This window comes from Girardinichthys multiradiatus, chromosome 9, assembly GCF_021462225.1.
Source record: "Girardinichthys multiradiatus isolate DD_20200921_A chromosome 9, DD_fGirMul_XY1, whole genome shotgun sequence".
In the NCBI taxonomy this organism is placed as follows: Eukaryota; Metazoa; Chordata; class Actinopteri; order Cyprinodontiformes; family Goodeidae; genus Girardinichthys; species Girardinichthys multiradiatus.
This window is the reverse complement of record NC_061802.1, coordinates 16,727,663-16,747,924: the sequence shown is the minus strand read 5'-3', so window position 1 is coordinate 16,747,924 and position 20,262 is coordinate 16,727,663. Positions and strand designations below refer to the sequence as shown.

Sequence of the window (20,262 nt, the reverse complement as noted above, 5' to 3'; positions counted from 1 at the left end):
AGGGTAATGCATCTCACACCTGAAAGTTTTATTCATATAACATTTTGAAAATCACATTTGTCTTTCTTTTCAGCAAATTGTTAAAAAGTTCAAGGGTTGTGAATACTTTTGCAAGAAAATCCATTCACTCATGTTATGCAGAGATCATAATTGTATAATCTTCTTGAACAAGATCAGGCAGGCAATGATCTAAGGGTTGTTGATCTTACATCAGCTACTGTTTTTCTGACATTACGTAATGCTGAATATTGTTTGATGGCCTCTCTGTTGAAACTTTGTGGGTAAAAACGAGCACAGGTGCGTTGTTACTGCAGGAGACACAACCCTGCTGGCTTTATTTTTATGATCTTTGTAATACGTCAATAATCTCGCAGTGCAAACACTTAGTATAAAATATCATCTTTAACAAAATGTACATTCACATAAAACATCTCCATAAATACATCTTCAACAAAAGAAACCTGACAAATATCAAATAATTCATAATATATCTCAGATATAGACAATATTAGCAGGTAATACCTACATATAACTAAAACCCGTATCATATAGTATGAAAATATCCAATTTACAGGAAAAATACTATGCACAAGTAATTTCCGATGACTTTCCATCAACTCTTTTAAAGCAACTTTATAAAAATCCTCATTTCAAAGCTCAAAGAAAGCATCTGAGATCCTAGATATTTAATCTATGTTAAACATAAGTACAACACTTCTGTCATTTAAACGCTCCAAAATCTAAACTTGCCTTTGTATTTAGTTAAAAAAACGGTTCAGGACCAGTTCAAATAGTAAAAATACAGGCATTTAACACAAAAAGATCCCACGAGAATTGTAGCCACACACATCAAGTTGTGGTACAGCTCGTCACGAAAAGTTTGATATGTTTATGAAAATAGGTTGGCACGTTTGAAAAAAACAGCTACCTGTTTCAATACAGCAGGAGCAGGGAGGAGGCTTAGAAGGAGGAGAAGGCTCCCCCAAACCGACCTGCTTCAGCTTGATGTCTATCTATCCTGAAATACGTCCTCATTAAGATTCACACACCAAGCTCATAAAGAAGACATGTTGATAAAGCACCTTACATTCAAGAGGAACCGCTACCATTAGCGCATGCATGAGGATGACATTAAAAAAGAGCCTCCTCGTTTCTGCTGCTTGGACTGCATCCGTGTTTCATCAAAGCATGCATGTACGAGCCGCAGGCTTGCAGGCATTGCATGCTAAAACTGATTAGAGGAGAGTTAATGACTGTGGTTCGCCATATTGCGAGTGCTATGCTATAAAATAAATCATCTGGGTTTGCATGATGAAGCCAGAACCAGAGGTTTGGGTGTCTCCTCATGAACACACACATTTTCTTTTCTTTACTGAAACAGCTTTAAGTTTAATAAAAATAGAAGAATAGAACATTTCAACAGGAGCATTTATATTGTCATAAACAGAAAAATGTGTTTTATTTATTTTATAAACAGAATTCAGAGAGAAAGAGGGAATTACACCAAATTGAAACGAAAGTTCTCCAAATCATGCTTTAACTCCACAGAGATGAAGACCGGTGTGGCTAGCTATGCACACTCTATTAGCTACAAACACTATCAGGTCAACTTAGAACCCAGCAGGCTACAGCATGCAAAGAGTGAACGCGCTGAGATAAGAGACAAACTGCTTTATTGCTACACTTTGACGAGGAAGAGTTTGAAAGTCAAGCATCACAGGGAAACAGACGGCAAGCGTGACTGAAATGCAGTGGTGGCATCATGCACTGAAGAATTTAATAACAAAAAGTAACGCTCTGTGTGCCATTAGAGGATTTCGGTAAGGTGAACTGCATCCCCGACCCGTAAGTGCCTTAAGGCAATGCCTTTTTTTTTTTTCAAGATTATCCCATTACCTTCCTGTACTGATCAAACATTTGGCTTTAAAAATACTCTCAAACAGCAATAACCCTGGTAACAATTTATATTTTTTCCAAAACAATTCAATAAGGAACTAAAAGGCAACAAAAAAGAGCCATAAACTTGTGAGGAGTGGCTGCTAAGGCAACAGCACTGATGTGGTATATACACTCTAATATAATGCTCAGTTTAAAGGAATTTCTAGGTGTTAGTTGTTGTGAGATGCTTGCATGCTACACAGTTAGTTGTTGAAAAGGGTTTGGGCAGATCCCGGAGACATCCTTGGCCTTGTGTTGATGACAAAGCAACGTGGCTAAAGCATCCCATATGCTGGTTGAGACAACCTTCTCGAACATCGAGGGAGAGTCCGATCGAGGCATCGGACCTTCCCATAGAAAAAACAGACTTAAGTCCAGGCCTCCAGCTGGAGAATCCGCATCGCCGCCTTCCTGTGCTCCAGAAACACTATGACAAAGAGTGGACAGCTCTTTGAAAAGCATGCGTCACACCATTGCTGCTGAAGCAGATGGCAGGTACCTGGTGGTGCTGGTGGAGGTGGTTGGTTTGGGAACACCTGGGCTAGGGGTCCTGATGTTCGAGTAGCTGGTCACTGTGGACGCGGGGCTTATCCTGGTGCAAACATTGCCATGGTTGAAGGCGCTCGATCGGCACTCGCTATTGATGTGCTGTCGCTGCTGGCTCTGAAATGGCCTGTTCCCTTTCTTGCGGCCTTCCAGGAAGTATGTAAGCATCTGACCCTTGCCCTTCACACTGACCTGACCACGACACACAAAGTTGTAATAGTCGGTAATGAGGCGGTAGACGTCCTCTGTTACCTGGACGATGAAAACAGAGGTATAATGTTAGGTGGAACCTAAATTTTAGACTTTAAAGCATCAATCTGCGTTGCCTACTAAATATACAGCAATCAGACATAGCATGATTACCACTGGCCTATTAGGGTGTTGGCCCAATTGTGCCACCAAAACAGCCCTGACCCATGGAACCATAGACAAGACTGAAGATGTGGTGTTGTCTTTCACTTTTTTTTTTTTCTTGTGTGGCAGAGAAGCACTCAGAATTGTTGTTGAGTGCCAAGAAGAAGCAGATTTAAGTAGAGCATTACTGCTTTTTTAATAATACTCTGCATGATATATATATACAAAAACCGTTATTAGAAATTGCTTTGGTATTACTTCAAATGTAATGAACACAGGTGCTTCTACACCTGCAGAAAGAAAGAAAGAAAGATCTGTGCATCTGTAAACACCTGAATCCAAACACCTGTGGGTGTAGGTTTAAGCGGTCATGTGTACATTAAGGTGATTCTATAAATTTTCCATTTCAAAGCTCCATACTTTTGTAGATGTTTCCATGATTCTTTATTGGATTATGGACATACAAGAACAATATACTCAACTTAAAACCAGTTTTTTGTTTGTTTTGATTTGTTTTGAAGTGTCTGGAATCCAATTTTGCAGTGTGGTAAAGAGTATGTCCATCTTTTAAATAATAAAATAATAAATAAAGTTTTGAAGTTAAAACCTTTTTTATACTTGGTTTTCATGTTTTTATAATTATCTGTAATATGATTTTAGATTTTCAATGTTTAGTCAACGTAAAACACCCACAAAAAAATGATAGTAAATACACTAAATGATAAATGTTCAAAGAAGTGGCTGTAAATATAAATTTCACCTCTTCTCCAGAAACACACAGTTACGATCATTATACATTCATTTTAATCTTTTGTTCTTTCAACAAGAATCTCACTCTGTGCCTCTTTCATGTAGGAGCTGCTGCTTCTGTGTCTTGCTAGCAACCTACTTATGTGCAGGGCTTATGGTTGCCCTTGGGGTGATGGTTTATGTCTGGCTCCTTGGGAATGCTGCAGCCTTCTGGAGCCGGCTCTACCTGGCCTTTGCTGCTCCTTGGTGCTGTGGATTTTAGCCCTTCTACTGTTCTCGCCATACTAACAAATGTAAACCTACACTCAGATACGCCCACTTAACACAAACACACTTATTTCTACACATAAATTATTCTGTTATAATTTTCTTAATTTTCATGTCAAAGTGCTTTTATTTCGTCTATGAGTTCCTTCTGCTGGAGCCGCAATGCTGAAAGGTCTATGGTTAGGAAATCTAGCAACCTCTTAATATCATTCATCTTCTGTTGGCTGTGGTTGTTTTGGTACCATAAGGCAACAACGTCCAGAAGGAGAGTTTTCCATGGAAATCCCACCAGAAGGTTGGATCTCCAAATTTTCACAAATCTTCATGAATTTTTGTGATATTCTTTAGTAATTACCGCTAGGGTTACATTCGCTTTCAACGTGTAGGAAGTGACCCGGAACCATTCTGATAAAATCAAATCAAATTCTTTGCTTTTTCAGACTTTTCCAGAATGCATAGGAATACTAATCAAATTAAAAAAAAACATTCAAAGTCCAAATAACAGTGAGAATTATAATAAGACCATCAGAAAATTATTGATAAAACAAGCAATTTAAAAGAATGCAAGAAAATCTGGCTGCTTAAAAGCAAAATATAGGTTTTGTATCAAGAACTGTACAAATATTTTATTATAACAGAGAAAATAATATAGACCAAACAGTTACCATGTAAACCAATCAGCAAAACATTACAACAAACACAGGTGCTCTACAAGTTAATAACAACTACCTTATACTTTAGTTATTTAAGCAATTCTCAAAGCATGACTACTGTTCCTTTTAAAAAATGCTTAAGATTAAGTGAAAACAACACAGGATGCATGTGGAAATTAGCAGCAAAACAAAGGCTCCTTTTAGAAATCCACTTGTTTTTATAAATCTGATGACGTGTGTGTAACTACGAAGAGGGAACCAGGGTGCTTTGCCTAAACAATCCCAACAACAGTTTAGTCAGCAACAACAAACTATGTTTACATCTGCTTTGACATTAAAGGCTTAGTAGAGGCTGCTTTTAGATTGACTTCCTACTTGTTTCTCAGACAAGTCTGACAGGTCATATAAATAAAAGAAAAGTTGCAGCTTCTTGTTTACGCAGATGAAAGGAAATCCTTCAGTGAAAACAAACAATCTCTACAATACATGTAATAACCTTAAACACAGAGAACACGACTTTTTACTCCTGTCTAAGACTGATATTATGTAACAGCAGTGCACCAAACATGATGACAGATTCTTGCTGTAACTCAAGAGAAAAAGTTGTTTCCCTTCAATGCTTCAAATCCACTTTTCACCCCCAACTTAATAATTTTACATATGAAGGACGTTTTCCTGTCTTTTACATTTTTTTTTTGTTTATGTGAATGAAATGTATCAGTAGGCATTGAGACACAATGTAGTAACACTAAAATACAGAGAAATATAATTTTTGGTTGGTTCATGCTGGCTTTGGATCTATCTGAGCTGTTTGCACACTGTAACTTAAATATGTTGGGCAGATTTTTTTTGAAGTGGTCATAATTTGTCATCTCAGAATCATCTCACTTTGGAGGAACAAATCAGGTTTTCACCACAGAGGCCAGTGAACAGCTAATTAAAATTAGGCCACTTCTATTGATTTTTACTGAAGCTGCACAATATATTGAATTGCAGTCGTCATCACAATATCAGTGACTATGCAAAGGATTGCTTGCATGCAATATTAAGTTGGTTACCATGTGTCAAGTATTATGCACTCGTGTGCTGCATATCGATAATATATTTGCCCAGTTGTAACTGCCCTCAATGGACAAACCTGATGGATATTATTAGGGACTAAAGCTAAAGTTTAATGAGAGACATGGGAACATTGTGTAATGGTAAAGAAAAAAATGTCAGCTAAATGAGGGTTAACAAAATCATTGTTGAAATTTTCGGCAATATTATTGTAATTACCTATGTTCCTGATATCGTGCAGTCCTAACATCTAACATTTAAAACTAGCTCCAATTAGAAATATTTCCTGGTGATTTTAACAAATGCAGTGTTATCAACTTTTACACTCAAAACATATTCTGGTGCAGCTTTTACCTCTGCTGAGGTTGAAAATCTTGATAATTTATTATTTTCTTTCAACTGGAAAGGTCCCTGGCAGTATTCCTCCTGGAACTGGTCTCGGAGTGTCTTAGTGGGTTTTTCACGTGGACTTTGGAACCAAACTTTACATAAATATTATTGCTAGAAAAGCTGGCTGTTGCCAAAGCTTGTTGAAACTTTAAAGATTAAACGTCACAGTGAATAACAAATCGCAACTGAAAAACAAGTTGATCAGGCTGAGCCAGTATATACATTCCTATTAAATAAATTAGAATATGCATTCTGATGACACTCGTTTGTCAGATTAAAAGTACCTTTTAAAAATATACAACTATTAAGCAGGCATTAAACATACTTTTCATTAAGCCCACATTTCTGTATAAAACATGTTATTTTAGAAGTAAAAGATTATTTTAATTCAGTCTGAGGCCATCATGAAGGACTTATATTGGTCATAGTGTGAACTGTCTACATATTTGTGTAAAATTTTTCATACCCTTGGTCTCCCTACATGGCCGTAGGACTGAGTGTGTGCATTTTTTGTTGTGCTTCTTGTATAATTCACAAAATAACCTTTTTATTCTAGTAAAAAAAATCATATTTTTTCCATAATTACTTTCAAAATTAGTTGAAATGTACCAAACTTTGATGCTAAACTTTTTCAGGAAACCATCAAGTTAGGGCAATTCAGGGTAATTTGCTACATCCCAAGTGTAGCTTTCTGTGGCTAAAGTACTGCAGGCATAGTTTGAAGTCCCGTACCTGTATTTTTCCTTGTACTCCCGTACTGTCCATTCGGCTGGCTACGTTTACTGTGTTTCCCCAGATATCATACTGAGGCCTCCGGGCTCCAATAACTCCTGCCACCACTGGGCCAACGTTGATTCCTGGTGCAAACACAGTTCACAATGTTCCCATAATCATGCCCATAAATGTAAAACTTATAATTATCTCAGGTTTTATACAGATTTGATTACAATAAACATTTCATCATTTTTACCCTGGTACATTATTGCTGCAAACCATATGACTTATTTCCTGTGTATAATCCTTAAAAACTGGTTGATATTGGATCTAGCATTAAGGAAATGCCCTCCAAGAAAATAATCAGTGTGAATGGATTTTTAAAAAAAAGCAAAGATGATAAAGGTTTTAAAAAGTTTACTTATTTTTGTTAATGTTTTTTTTTGTTATCTAATATAAAATCCTACATTTGTCTTTCTTTTAGGAATTGGTAACAGAAAATTAAGAAAAGTTACAGCAGGTTGCTAAACTGCATTTACTTTAAGCCTCGCACCAATGCTAATAAACGTACCCAGTTCTTTATAGCTCAGGGCTAACATGAAAAAAAAAAACAACCACAGACACTTTCATTTCTAACAATATTTTACCAAACATGCAGACAATCAAAGAACAAGGAAGACATAGAGAGCAATTTATAAACTATCTACAGAAAAGCTAGCTGAGCAGGAGACTTCTCTAATGATGAGACAGCACCAACCTGAATCCACCATTTGTGCAATGATGACGGAAGATAAATTAAAATTTATATTTCTTTTCCCAACTTTAAAAATCAAAATCAATATTAAAGCTGTTTGTAAGACATCAAATATTAAGCAATGGCAGTAAATCTAGCCGAACCGTTATTAATGGGCTGAGCTCAAAATCAGGCTCAGGTTGTAAAGGTGAGGAAAGACAGACTGAAATAATTTTACAGACTGAAGAAAAATAAAGACAGCTCACAGATCTCTATAGGAAAAAATAATTGTGTGTGATCAATTACAAATTGTCGTAAAAAGGTGGAAACCTCTCAAAGAGGAGAATGTTATGAAATGAAAGGATTGCTAAATATTTGGTTAACTTTGCTATAAAGAGAGAAAAAAAACCTTCTCATTCATTCAGTTACTGAACTTTGTGTCTGCAAAATATACCAGTTTGATGTTTATTAAAGAAAAAGGTTCCCCTAAAAGCAGAAAAATCTGTTGAAGACAGCTTGGCAGAAATGCTTAAACAAGCATTTTCACCTGAGCAGTAATGATTTTTCCACATTGCTCTGCATATTTAAATCTGAGATAACTGTCAAGAAATACTGGATCAAGTTTTAAATGATCAAATCCGACAAAAAAAGAATTATAGGGTCCAAAGTTTCCCTTTAGACTTATATTAACCATAATTTATCACCTTTAACACAAGAATAGAATTGAAGGAAAATTGCAATTTTACAAGGTTTTAACAGCTAGGGCGACAGTAATAGTGGTACCAGTGATTTACCAAAAACGTGGGAGATTTTATCCTGCATTCAATAGATGTCATAATAAAGTCAGGCTTTTTAAATCTTTCGGAGTGAGATTCTCTACTACAACAATGTTAGTTTTATTTGAAGGTTTTTATACTTCTTTACCATGGGTGCCAATGATTGTGGAGGGAGCTGTAAATGAATGTCTAGAGCCAGACAATTTTAAAATAGAATGAGCTGTGCAAAATATTTACTCAAGAAACTACCTCCTTTTTAAAAAAAAAAAGTAATTTTCTTTCATGGAAAACAAGCATATATAATTTTGATGAATTTGGAATAATTTAGGACAAAAGCATAAAGATACATTTAGCTTGTCTGAAAACTGCCCAATCTGACATTTAGTTGTGCCTCGCAAAAGTCTTCCTCCCCAACAGACCATGGTAAAATGCATATTGAGTTCCACTTTATATACAGTTTTAGATGGTAAATAAAAAAGTATTTTACCAGTTAAAACACTGTGGTATGTTAACATATCTTTTCAAATGTAGGATACAGTCACACTTGGTTCATGTTAATGACAGAAAAATACGGTTTGGTTTAACATTTTCTGGAAATCCAGTGAAATCCTAAACATTCTGCAAAGCTGGCAGCCAAATCAAGAAAATATAACTGCCCAACTCTGCAGACAGGATAGCTCTATGTACACCAGCGTATACTGGGATTAAACAAACCTCTCCACAGGATAAGGAACACAATGGACCCAAGAACTTCAGTTGACGGGCTTCCTGGAAGTGATGCTCTCTCTGTGATGTATTTTCCTGGTAGATTTACTGGAATGGGCCTCCCCAAAGGTTAAAAGGTCATTAATGTTTGGACCACTCAGAGAGTTTGTCTCTTTACTCACCTACTCTCAAGACAAAGTCATTGTAGGACTGGTAGTTGATGGCATCCAGAACGTCAAACATCTCAATGGCAAAGTCTGACACTGTGCATAAGTGTGAGGTAATGGACTTTTTCGTCTGAAAGAACACACATGAGAAAGGCAAATTAGTGCCAAACACTTACCATGCTTATTATAAATACTGTATCTAAGTCATAAAAATTAATTCACTGATATTTTGCTTGGCAGCAGTTGGAGTTTTGTATGATCTTTTAAAGTAGTTTTGATTAGTTGTTCTCCTGGTTTTCTGACAGCTATTCAAAGTTTTTGTTTGGCCTTTTTCACAAACGCCCCTGAGTCAACTCTTTGTAATTTATCATGACAGCATATTCTGCACAGCTTTTTTCAGAAATGGGGACAGTGGAAAAGAAAAGAGCAAAAGAAGAAGTGTCAGACCTAAAATAAGACAATATTCAGCAGATAAGAACAAACGAAAGTCATGCCTTTAAGAAGTAGGAAAAAAAGATCCAACAGACCTGAAAAACGGACATGAGAGAAGCACAATCTTTCAGTTGGTCATACACAGTATCTGAGATGTTGTGTCCAAGTTTAGTTTGGATTTTATAAAGCTGTGACATGCTAATACTAATTTTAGCCAATTGTGATTTCTGCTGATCAGTTATGGATAACAACAAAATTAATCTACTTTGTAGATTAATTGAAAAATCCATTGCCTTAAATATTATATGCTATCATAAAGAAAAACAGAACCGTCTCTCTCTGCATCTCTAAAAAATTCACAAGAGTAAAACCCCACGGGGTTATGACACTGGTGTATCCCTCCTAAAGCAAACAAACAGAAAATGTGAGTTGCAGCATATTTTTCTGAATCCTTTAAAATGACATATAAAATATACCAGGACACTGGAGGGACTATGTCTCTCGGCTGGCCTGGGAATGCCTCGGGCTTCCCCCAGAGGAGCTGGAGGAGCTGCCTGGGGAGAGGAAAGTCTATGCATCTCTGCTTAGACTGCTCCCCCGACGACCAGATTCGGATAAGCAGAAGACAACGAATGACGACCTTTAAAAAACTTCATATCTTGGCAGTTTTCTTGCATATTTAAAAATATTAATCTTATATTTTTGTTTTCTGAGAAATCATTTTTTCTGAAAAATCAATTAACAGTTGTGCCCAACTTTAAGTTTCACACCATGTATGTGAAAGAGAGCAGTCTCTGTTACACAGCTCTGCAGCTAAATAGGATTTCACATAAAAAAAGATTGCACACTTGACTCTGTCACATTAAACATTCAGAATAGGTACTAAGTAGGAACAAGTTGGTTTAGACAATGGGTGGATGGGTGAAAGCTACAGAAAAGACTGTTTATTATCTGTATGTCTGACAGTTTAAGTGTCAAAAAACCATTGTGGCACACAGTACTGTGCAATCTCTTGTTGGGAACATGTTGCCACAGTGTTTCAGTGCATAAAATAAAGAGAAACACGTTTCAATTTTGTATTGGTAATTGTACAATGAAACAACTGGTACATTTTACAGGTTTTCTATAATGTAACTTGAATGTGTTGCAGATCCGAGGTCATACCTCCAAGGAAAATAAAATGCAGCATTAAAAAGTGCTTAAAGATCTAGTTTAAAGTCATTTCCATGCAAAGCTTTCTAGTATATGTCAGCATATTCCTGGTTCACCCCAAGATAGTGGACGTAAACTGTGCAAAAAAACACAGTTTAAAAAGTACAAAGAAAAACAGTAGACTGAAGAACTATTGGTCAAAATATATCAAATGTGAGATGATTATAGAGTTTTGATTTTTCTGTAAGGGCTAAGAAAAAGAAGGTATATCAACCTGATTTTCTGTACCTCTGACTGAATTACTCACGTGAAAATGCAGAAATACTACACCACCAGCTTCCCCCCTCCCACTGTTAAGTTTCCTTTAATCTCTGTTGGCACTAGAGAAAGTACTCCTTTGTTTGTCATATTTAGTTTAAGAAAAGGTCATGAATGTAGAATGTGCTGACGCCACAGAGGTCAGTAATCCCTCCAATTTTGTGTTATAAATAAAGGCTACATACCTGAAATGTATTGTATCGAACTTAGAAGTTGTGCAAATACTTACAAAGCTCAAATGGATCTAACTACAAATACCATAAGTACCTTGGAAGCAGTTGTAGGAACCAGCCCCACAGCAGCCATATATGTGCTGCCAATGGTCTTGATTTTCTCAATGTCCCTGTAGCACTCTTTATCCATGAGCTGCAAAAAAGTATTTAAGATGGTAAGAAAATGGTACTTATATAAGATCTTTTTTTTTTAATTTAGCAAATTTTTGTGTTGCAGCTAGAAGTTTAAAACATGTTTGTGTAAACGAGTGCTTTATGTTGCTGATTACAAATTCAAAGAGGCCAAGCGTCATCTGCAAGTAATTTGTTACATTGAAGAACTTTCCCAACCATAACCAAAGCTTGGTATATTACATCAGTAAACATGGTATTTCTATAAACCTCACTCCAGGCCACAATCTAAATTTTAAAAGATGACGCTCTGTATGTCACCCTGCACCCAGAAGGAGTTCGCAGACCTGAGTTCGGCAGTGCGGAAAAAAACATCTAAAAACAGATGATTTATAGACAGATGGTTGAATGGAACGAATCGTTTACCCACCTCGTCGAAGTCCGCAATGATCTCATTGAGCAGCCTCAGACACTCGACTCCCATGTTGTTCCCATCCAGTTCAATGTAGAAGTCATTGAAGTTGGCGATGGAGGCAAACAGAACACCAACTTGTGCGTAGGACTGATAGTAAAGATCCTGCAGGGATGACAGATAAATTCCAAATTTTGTCTTTGACAAATAAATCTGTATGGTATGTTGTTCTGTTATGTTTTATCCTCAGTTGCTCGTATTTCTGACTCCTCTTTCACTTCAACTTCTATAATGTTAATCAGCTCACCAGTTGCCAGTCACTATTTAACCCTTACATTACATTGCACTCTTGGCTTTCAGTTTCACTGCTTACTGTTGCTTATCAAGGACATATTGTCTGGGTATGTAAATTTGCCTTTTATGCCCCTCTTTTCTTATTTTAATTATTTATAAGCTAATTAAATAATGGTATATTTGTCATCTTTATAATCATTCTTAAATCAATATATGTCCTTTAAACCACAATCTACATTTTGCCTGGATCTCTTAGGTATTGTTGAAAGACTATAATTTAAAGGAAATGAAAGGGGAGGCAGAGAGTGTGAGCAAGTCAGAGTGTTGGAACAAAGTACTTATTTTACTGTGGCATGGTGTATAATTAGGAGTGGTTTAGGCAAAGTCTTTCTCCTAAAATGTTATGTCACAATTTCAAAGAACAAGACAGAGATGGAAATCAATATCTTATGAAAACAATGAGCATATTAGTTTGGCAGAGACCAGTCTAAGCTGGTCTAAACAGAAACAGAAGTTTTGGGATGTTTCAAGACAGAGGAATCATATTATCTGCTGCAACACTGTACAAAGCAAGTATAATGACACTGCAGGAGTAACTTTGTATTCAGAAAACACAATGAACACACTCCATAGGGGTCCATGTGCCCATAATGTAGCAGCACCTGAAAGAATTTTCAGAAATTGTGTGCAGTACTGTTTTACCTTACCTGTATGTTCGTAGAGAACATACAGGTAGAAGTAGAGAACAAAACAGTGGTGCCTAACAGTATCCAGTCATTTCTATTCAATTTACATTGGTTTATTTATAAATTTCTGAATAGCAAACCTTGAGTGTTTTTTTTCTTTACTAATTCTTTGTGCAAAGTTATCTGTTTTTCAGTTGATGGTGTAAAGGCAAAATTCACCAACTTCCATCAAATTATAGGCGTTATCAAGAAAGGTATAAAGTTGCACTATTCCTTCAGCATCAACCGGTTATTCTGCAAACGTATTTGTGACAGGCTTTAAAATGTTTGACAAACACTCCCCTAACTGAGAATTAAAGAAAACGTACATGCCGTGCTTTTGGCTATAATCATATGTGTGGTGATCAGTCACGGTAAGAAGATGCAGAATGTTTCCAAAATCTTTCTCCAAGCTTCTGGAATCAAGCCTGGATGTATTGCATGGTGCATGTTTTGTCATCTGTATAAACACTCTTTTGGCTGCTAAAACAAAGGATACGGAATTATGTAAAAATGGAACAAAATCCCAATTTGGAGAGGTGAAACACAAGTAGTTAAGTAGAACTCTCATCGGGGTCGCCAATGCCAACGTGTCTACAGGCAGAAACAGAAGCTTCACATGCAACCATTCTGTTAGAGGACTGAAACTTTAAATCTCACAGTGTCTCTGAATGCAGTCTACTATGGCTGAACTTTAGCCCAGAGGAAACAGAGGAAGTCTTTCTGAACGTTGCATCTCTGTGGGGGTCAGCGGTGTGCTGGAAACAAACTTCCTGGCCGATCCGCACTTTCTGATGCATTGCCCCGCTGATTGTTGGAGGATCAACTACTGGTTTGTTTCTTTTTTGTTTTTAAATTCCAATACCCAGCAATGTAATTGTGCTGTTCAAAAAGCTGATAAATATCAGCTGCTAAAATATCCCAGGTGTATTTTTTGTGCTATTTAGAATATACTCTGCATGCATGATATGGACACGTTGCTTTTTCACTGTAATTGTGCAGATTGTAAAAGTTAATTAATAAAAAATGAAATGCTTTTCTTGAGTCATTTCAGCTCTCTTATACACGTAACATTTCAGGCCATAGGTTGCATCTGACTAGGTAATATAGATGAAGTTTGCACGAACTCCTTATTTCTGTGAAATCCTTGCAGTGCCCATTAGCTCTTTTCAGAATCAGAATACAGTGAATATTCTGCTTTACTGCTCCACGTTTTCCTGCTGTCACTCTGATTTATTGTAATTGTTGAAGGCCTGAGATGATTGTTTCTTACAATGCCTTAGAGATTTTTATTACTGTATTTGCTGCTTTCATGGTTTTAACTGTTTTAATTTAAACAGCCAATATAAATTCAACTCAAGCTCTGTTACTTAAAGTGATGAGGAGATAATTAGGAAATTACTGACACCTGTCCACCTTTTAAGCTGCTGCGAAGAGCTGCATACTAAGTACCTGCATGTAATTTCTCATTAATATAGACATAAATTAACCATAAAAGAGTTTTGGCTTTAAGGTGATATTCATTATAAGATTTTGTTATCAGCATATTTTGGTAAATACCTAAAACAACAGTTCTTTTTTCAAAAATAAGTGTTTCAGGTGAAGTTTTTATATCAGAGAAAATGGGTAAATGCAAAATGCACAAAATAAAAAAAAAATTACATTGTTAATGAAATTAAAAAGGCTACCCAGACCCACCTGGCCCTATGAGAAAAGTCATTACTGGTTTGCGATAGCTGTTGCAAGTATTTTACAATGCTGTTGGCCCACTCTTCTCCGATTTGTTTTAATTGAAACACATTGGAGATTTTTCACACTTGAATGTGTTTAAAGTTATGTCACAGCTTTTTAATCATATATATATAAATCCAGACTTTGATTAGGCCATCTCAAAGCTTTACGTTTTTTTTTTTTATCATTCAGAGGTGGAGATGTGCTACTGACAACCCAATTTAGCTGCAATACCCCAGAAGGCTTGAGCTTAAGGTCAACAACTGATGGTCAGACCTACTCCTGCTAGTGAGCAGAATTTGTGTTTTTTTTTATGAAATGCTGTTGTAGTTTTACACTTGGTGTAACACTTGATGTAACAGGATTTATTATGAACTTAACTGAGGCAAATGAGGGCTGTAGTGCTTTAGATGTTGTTCTGGGTTGTTTTTTTACCTCCTAGATGACTCTGTGATGTGGTCTTGGAGTAACTTTGGTATTCATTTCAGAGAATGTTTACCACTATTAAATCCAATGTCTCTCACTCTGGTTCGACAGTCCCAAAGCCTTAGAAATGGCTTTGTAACCCTTTCCGGACTATGAGGTGTGAATAACTTTGTTTCCCATCTATTCTTTGATTTTCTCTAAATCATTGCATGATGTCTTACTTTTGAGATCTTTTAGTCTACTTCATGTTATCTGGGGTTCTATTTACGTGATTTCTTAATTCTACAGAACTGGCAGGAACCGTGCCTGGATGTCACTAGCTAAATAAACCCAAAAGAAGGTGGTTAATTACAATTAATTCATGGTTTAACAAGGAGGCAATTATCTTTTTATAAAGGGCCAGATTGGTTTGAACAATTTTTACTCCTTAAATGAAATCATTATTTGAAAAATGCGGTTTTATTCACACAGGTTATCTTTGTTTGATAACATTTGTTTGCAGATCAAAAACATCTAAGAGCTCCATAAGGGGTCAAATACTTTGTCACCACACTATACATAAATCTCTGCACCTTGAGCAGGTTTCATGAAAAATCCCAGGACGTTCCTTTTTTTAACGTTATTTTTAAGAAAGAGAAGAGCAGATATCAATGTAGGGTATGTTTATCAATCTGAGTTTGCGGACACACAGGACCTTCTGCTTACACTTCCACCTTAATGCCACAGCGGACCATGGTTTTGGAAGTAGTGCTATTGTCTTATAATGGTTTTGAAAATTGTGTTTATTTTTTTGGTGAGAAAACATATCAGAAAGCACATTAAAGCATTAGAATATATTGAGGGTTTTTGTTGTTTGAGTTGGCTATGCTTAGAGAACAACATATGATAACATTAGCAAGAATTATCAGTTATAGCGAATTTTTTAGAATGAATATTTTTATAACTTTTATAAATTTTACAACTAAATTGGTGGTGGTCCTTACAATGAGAATACCATAAACCACTGGATGGTTGAGGCCGAATTTTGACAGAAACATAAAAAATAAAAAAATAATCCCATTCCAAAACCAGGCAGGATAGAACAGATTTTATTGAATGTTAACATTATATTTCAGAACAGCAGCTGAGGGACAAAGTATATTTCTGTCCTGGTGCGCAAACTTTATCAGGGCCGGTAACAGGATTAAACATGGCTGTGTACGTCATATAAGGGCAACATAAATGGAATGGAACACGATTATTGACTATTTCCACCCATTTATTGTAGAGAAAAGGCCACAGAGCAGCTGCTGAACCACAGTTTACAGCTTTGGAGCATTTTAACTACTCTCACATTTCAAGTCAATTGAGTTTTGGGAGCTAAATCCAAAGAGCTATGAGCAAATTAGAAATAAGTGTTGCTTTTAATTTCATCTTAAAGCTTCAGGTGTGAAATTGAGTGTTTTCCAGGTATCTCTTTTTTATTGCACTTTTATGTGTAGGGGAAAAAAACTCAGGTATTCAGAATGCGTAGGTAAGGCTTACCTTGATCTCCATAAATTTGATGTTTCTGCATTAACTTAAAGTTTGTAACTTCTATTCAACAGGCCAGCACCTGTGGTATGGTCTATTTTTGTTTCTAAAGCCCTTTACTATAACGCTGTACATGCCTCACCATGTTCCGAGGGTTTGACATGAGGAAGTGCTGAGCCACGTGAGCCGGCAGCAGATTGAACAGAATCCTCTTGTTGTCCAGCTTCACCTTATCCATGTCGTCCCTCTCCTCCTCTGCCTGGAAACACAGCAAACAGAGGAGACGGAAAGTGTCCTTTATAGCTGAACTCATCCTAACAATTAAAGCCTGGGATGCTCAAAATAAAAATGCAATGGCAAGTCCTTATCACTAGAGGGAGATAATGATTTGCAAATGAGACAGAGATTCAGCTTTTAAACAGCAACAGCAAACACAAAAAACTAGTTTTTAAAAGAGTAATTATAAAAGAAAATAATAAAATAATAAAGAATAATTCGTGAGAACATCTTGAAGTTGACAAAGGTATTTTGCTTTTATGAATGTGTTTTGTTTAAGCCAAGAATCAAAAAAGTAAAAACCAATTGATGCAATTTCAGTCTAACTCAAATTACTTTTGTTTAATAAATCTATAACCAAACTGTTTGAAAACATTTACTTTAAACCGAACATGAACAAAACGTATGAATTTAATATCTATTTATAATTAAGACTTATTTAAAATTAAAAATGCATTTTTCCATACTTCTGCAACTACTGCATTTACAGGACCATTTGTTAAAGGTACAACAGTAAAATATCTTTTGTAGGATCTAGATCCTATTGATTTACATCTTTAGTCACTCCTGGCAGGGTTAGTGGTGAATGGTCATTACCCAGTGCCCCACCTGCTTTCAGCTACGTTAGCTGAGTAAAATCACAATGTGATATAATATCAGAATATACAAAATGTATCTAAATCTAATGTAAAAGCATTGCATTTGTAAAAACAAATTCAAATATGCATGCTCAAATTGTTGATGTATTGATCTTTATGACAAGAGTTTAATGCTTGATGGGTCTACCTTCTCTTTGTCCCACAATAACATTATTTTTTATTGAAGAACTGCATGGTTAGCTTATGGCTGAGTTATCCTATCCATGTGAAGAAAGAGCGAGCACCAAGAAGAAGCACAAGCTGTTAATTTGTCATACTCAGATCCTATAAGCTCAAAGATGGACAAGGTGAATCTTGCTCGAGAATTGGTCCAAAACCAAAGAGATCCATTAAAGTAGAAGTAAAATAAATTCTGGAATTGGCACTGGGTGATTTACTAAGAAGGAGTGACTAACTGTTTAGATTATTGGAGAAAAAGCCAGTTTTTTGTTGTAGTTTTTTTTTTTTTGGGGGGGGGGGGGGTGTTGCATGCAGGTGTTTTGTTGCACCTGCCTGCAACATAACAGGCAGGTGGAGCATAATGGGACAGTCTCAGCTTAATCATGTTCAAGTCAGCTGATTCTAGAGCTGGACAGTATTAATGACAAAGTAACTAACAGTAACTAACAGAGAACACAACCACCATGTTGTGTTCATCTTTAAGCTGTGTTGAGTGAAATGATACTTTTATTGGTGTGACTTGGTTGTTGAGTACTGCTTGTTAGTTGTCAAAGCTAAACAGTGGTGTGAAGGGGCAGTTTACTGAATTTATTTAGTTACTCAGAAACTATGAGCACAGTGTCAATTACCTGAAAGTTTAGCGTTATTAATCTAGGTTGGTGTCACCAGGAGTGGTCCAATTTGGGTGACTATTGGCCATCATTTGGAAATGTTTCTTTACCAGTAAGTGCAATTTTAGCAATAAGTGCTTTTCAACATGGGAACCTGAACTCTGGACTGTTTTTTTTCTCATAGAGCTTTAATCATTAGAAAATCAACAAAGATGTCTGTGGATGCTCAGTTTTAATGTGCATTTAATTGGCCATAGCCTCTATTCAAAAGAACTAAGGTGGTTTTGTTTGATGTGGATTTGAAGCAACATTGTCCTCCTAACACTTTCTCTGTCCTATTCAACTTCTTACTCTGATAAACACACGCACACATTGTTCCAGATTTGATTTGTTTTATACAAATTATGAGTCAATAAAAATAGAAAGACACCACTATTAGAATGGATGTCAAAATCACAAAAATGTTTTTATTTTTAAGATGACAAGGTTTTTAATGTCTCAAGGTTTTCAAAAACTTGACTTTGGGATGGTTAAAACAGTAGTGTCAAAATAGTGGCCTGTGGGCCCTATGTGAGCCATTAGGAATGATTTTGTGCTGCCTCTGACCACAAATTTGGGCGGCTAGTACAAAAAGCTGATGCAGATGCTCTTTTTTGTTAGTAACCACATGTTTAACTTTTAATTTGATTTTATAGTAAATAGGACAACAAACAGCCAGCCTCTTTTGTTGGAACGCAGACTTGGGCACACCCGTTCATTAAACTTTCATATCTGCAGCAAGTGTTTTCAAGAACAAGAGTGAGCATATCCAATTGTGGTTGAGAATAAACTAAAACTTTTTTCTAGACCAAGAAAATGTTAAGCCATCAGATTAATCTAGGACATAGGCCAGGTCATCTGGCGCGGCACCCCATCACTCTCCTTCTTGGTCAAATAGCCCTTACACAGCTTGGAGGTGTGTTTAGGGTCATTGTCTTGTTGAAAAATAAATGATGGTCCAACTAAACGCAAACCGGATGGAATAGCATGCCGCTGCAAGATGCTGTGGTAGCCATGCTGGTTCAGTATGCCTTCAATTTTGAATAAATCCCCAACAGTGTCACCAGCAAAGCAACCCCACACCATCACACCTCCTCCTTCATGCTTCACGGTGGGAACCAGGCATGTAGAGTCCATCCGTTCACCTCTTCTGCGCCGCACAATGACACGGTGGTTGGAACGAAAGATCTCAAACTTGGACTCATCAGACCAAAGCACAGATTTTCACTGATCTAATGTCCATTCCTTGTGTTCTTTAGCCCAAACAAGTCTCTTCTGCTTGTTGCCTGTCCTCAGCAGTGGTTTCCTAGCAGCTATTTTACCATGAAGGCCTGATTCACACAGTCTCCTCTTAACAGTTGTTCTAGAGATGTGTCTGCTGCTAGAACTGTGTGGCATTGACCTGTTCTCTAATCTGAGCTGCTGTTAACCTGCGATTTCTGAGGCTGGTGACTCGGATGAACTTATCGTCCGCAGCAGAGGTGACTCTTATTCTTCCTTTCCTGGGGCGGTCCTCATGTGAGCCAGTTTCTTTGTAGCGCTTGATGGTTTTTGCGACTGCACTTGGGGACACTTTCAAAGTTTTCACAATTGTTCGGACTGACTGACCTTCATTTCTTAAAGTAATGATGGCCACTCGTTTTTCTTTACTTAGCTGCTTTTTTTCTTACCATAATACAAATTTTAACAGTCTATTCAGTAGGACTATCAGCTGTGTACCGTATCCACCTTCTGCACAACACAACTGATGGTCCCAACCCCATTTATAAGGCTTGAAATCCCACTTATTAAACCTGACAGGGCACACCTGTGAAGTGAAAACCATTTCAGGTGACTACCTCTTGAAGCTCATCAACAGAATGCCAAGAGTGTGCGGAGCAGTAATCAAAGCAAAAGATGGTTACTTTGAAGAATCTAGAATATAAGACATATTTTTAGTTGTTTCACACGTTTTTGTTCAGTATATAATTCCACATGTGTTAATTCATAGTTTTGATGCCTTCAGTGTGAAGCTACAATATTCATAGTCATGAAAATAAAGACAACTTTGAATGAGAAGGTGTTTCCAAACTTTTGGTCTGTACTGTATGTATATATATGATTACAGTAATTAATATATT

At 36.6% G+C, this 20,262-nt stretch overlaps 1 protein-coding gene across 1 annotated transcript in view; it reads right to left on the bottom strand.

Annotated features, from left to right (window-relative positions):
- Positions 1 to 289: 289 nt before the first annotated feature.
- The window catches only part of LOC124874521 (adenylate cyclase type 1-like), a 66,888-nt gene continuing 46,915 nt past the window's right edge, over positions 290 to 20,262 (bottom strand). The window contains exons 15-20 of the mRNA XM_047375913.1: positions 16,541 to 16,657; positions 11,729 to 11,875; positions 11,222 to 11,320; positions 9,068 to 9,182; positions 6,690 to 6,814; positions 290 to 2,736 (exon numbers count right to left, since the gene is read on the bottom strand). Coding sequence (XP_047231869.1) covers positions 2,404 to 2,736; positions 6,690 to 6,814; positions 9,068 to 9,182; positions 11,222 to 11,320; positions 11,729 to 11,875; positions 16,541 to 16,657 — 936 coding nt within the window. The 3' untranslated portion in view covers positions 290 to 2,403. The remainder of the gene's footprint in view (positions 2,737 to 6,689; positions 6,815 to 9,067; positions 9,183 to 11,221; positions 11,321 to 11,728; positions 11,876 to 16,540; positions 16,658 to 20,262) is intronic.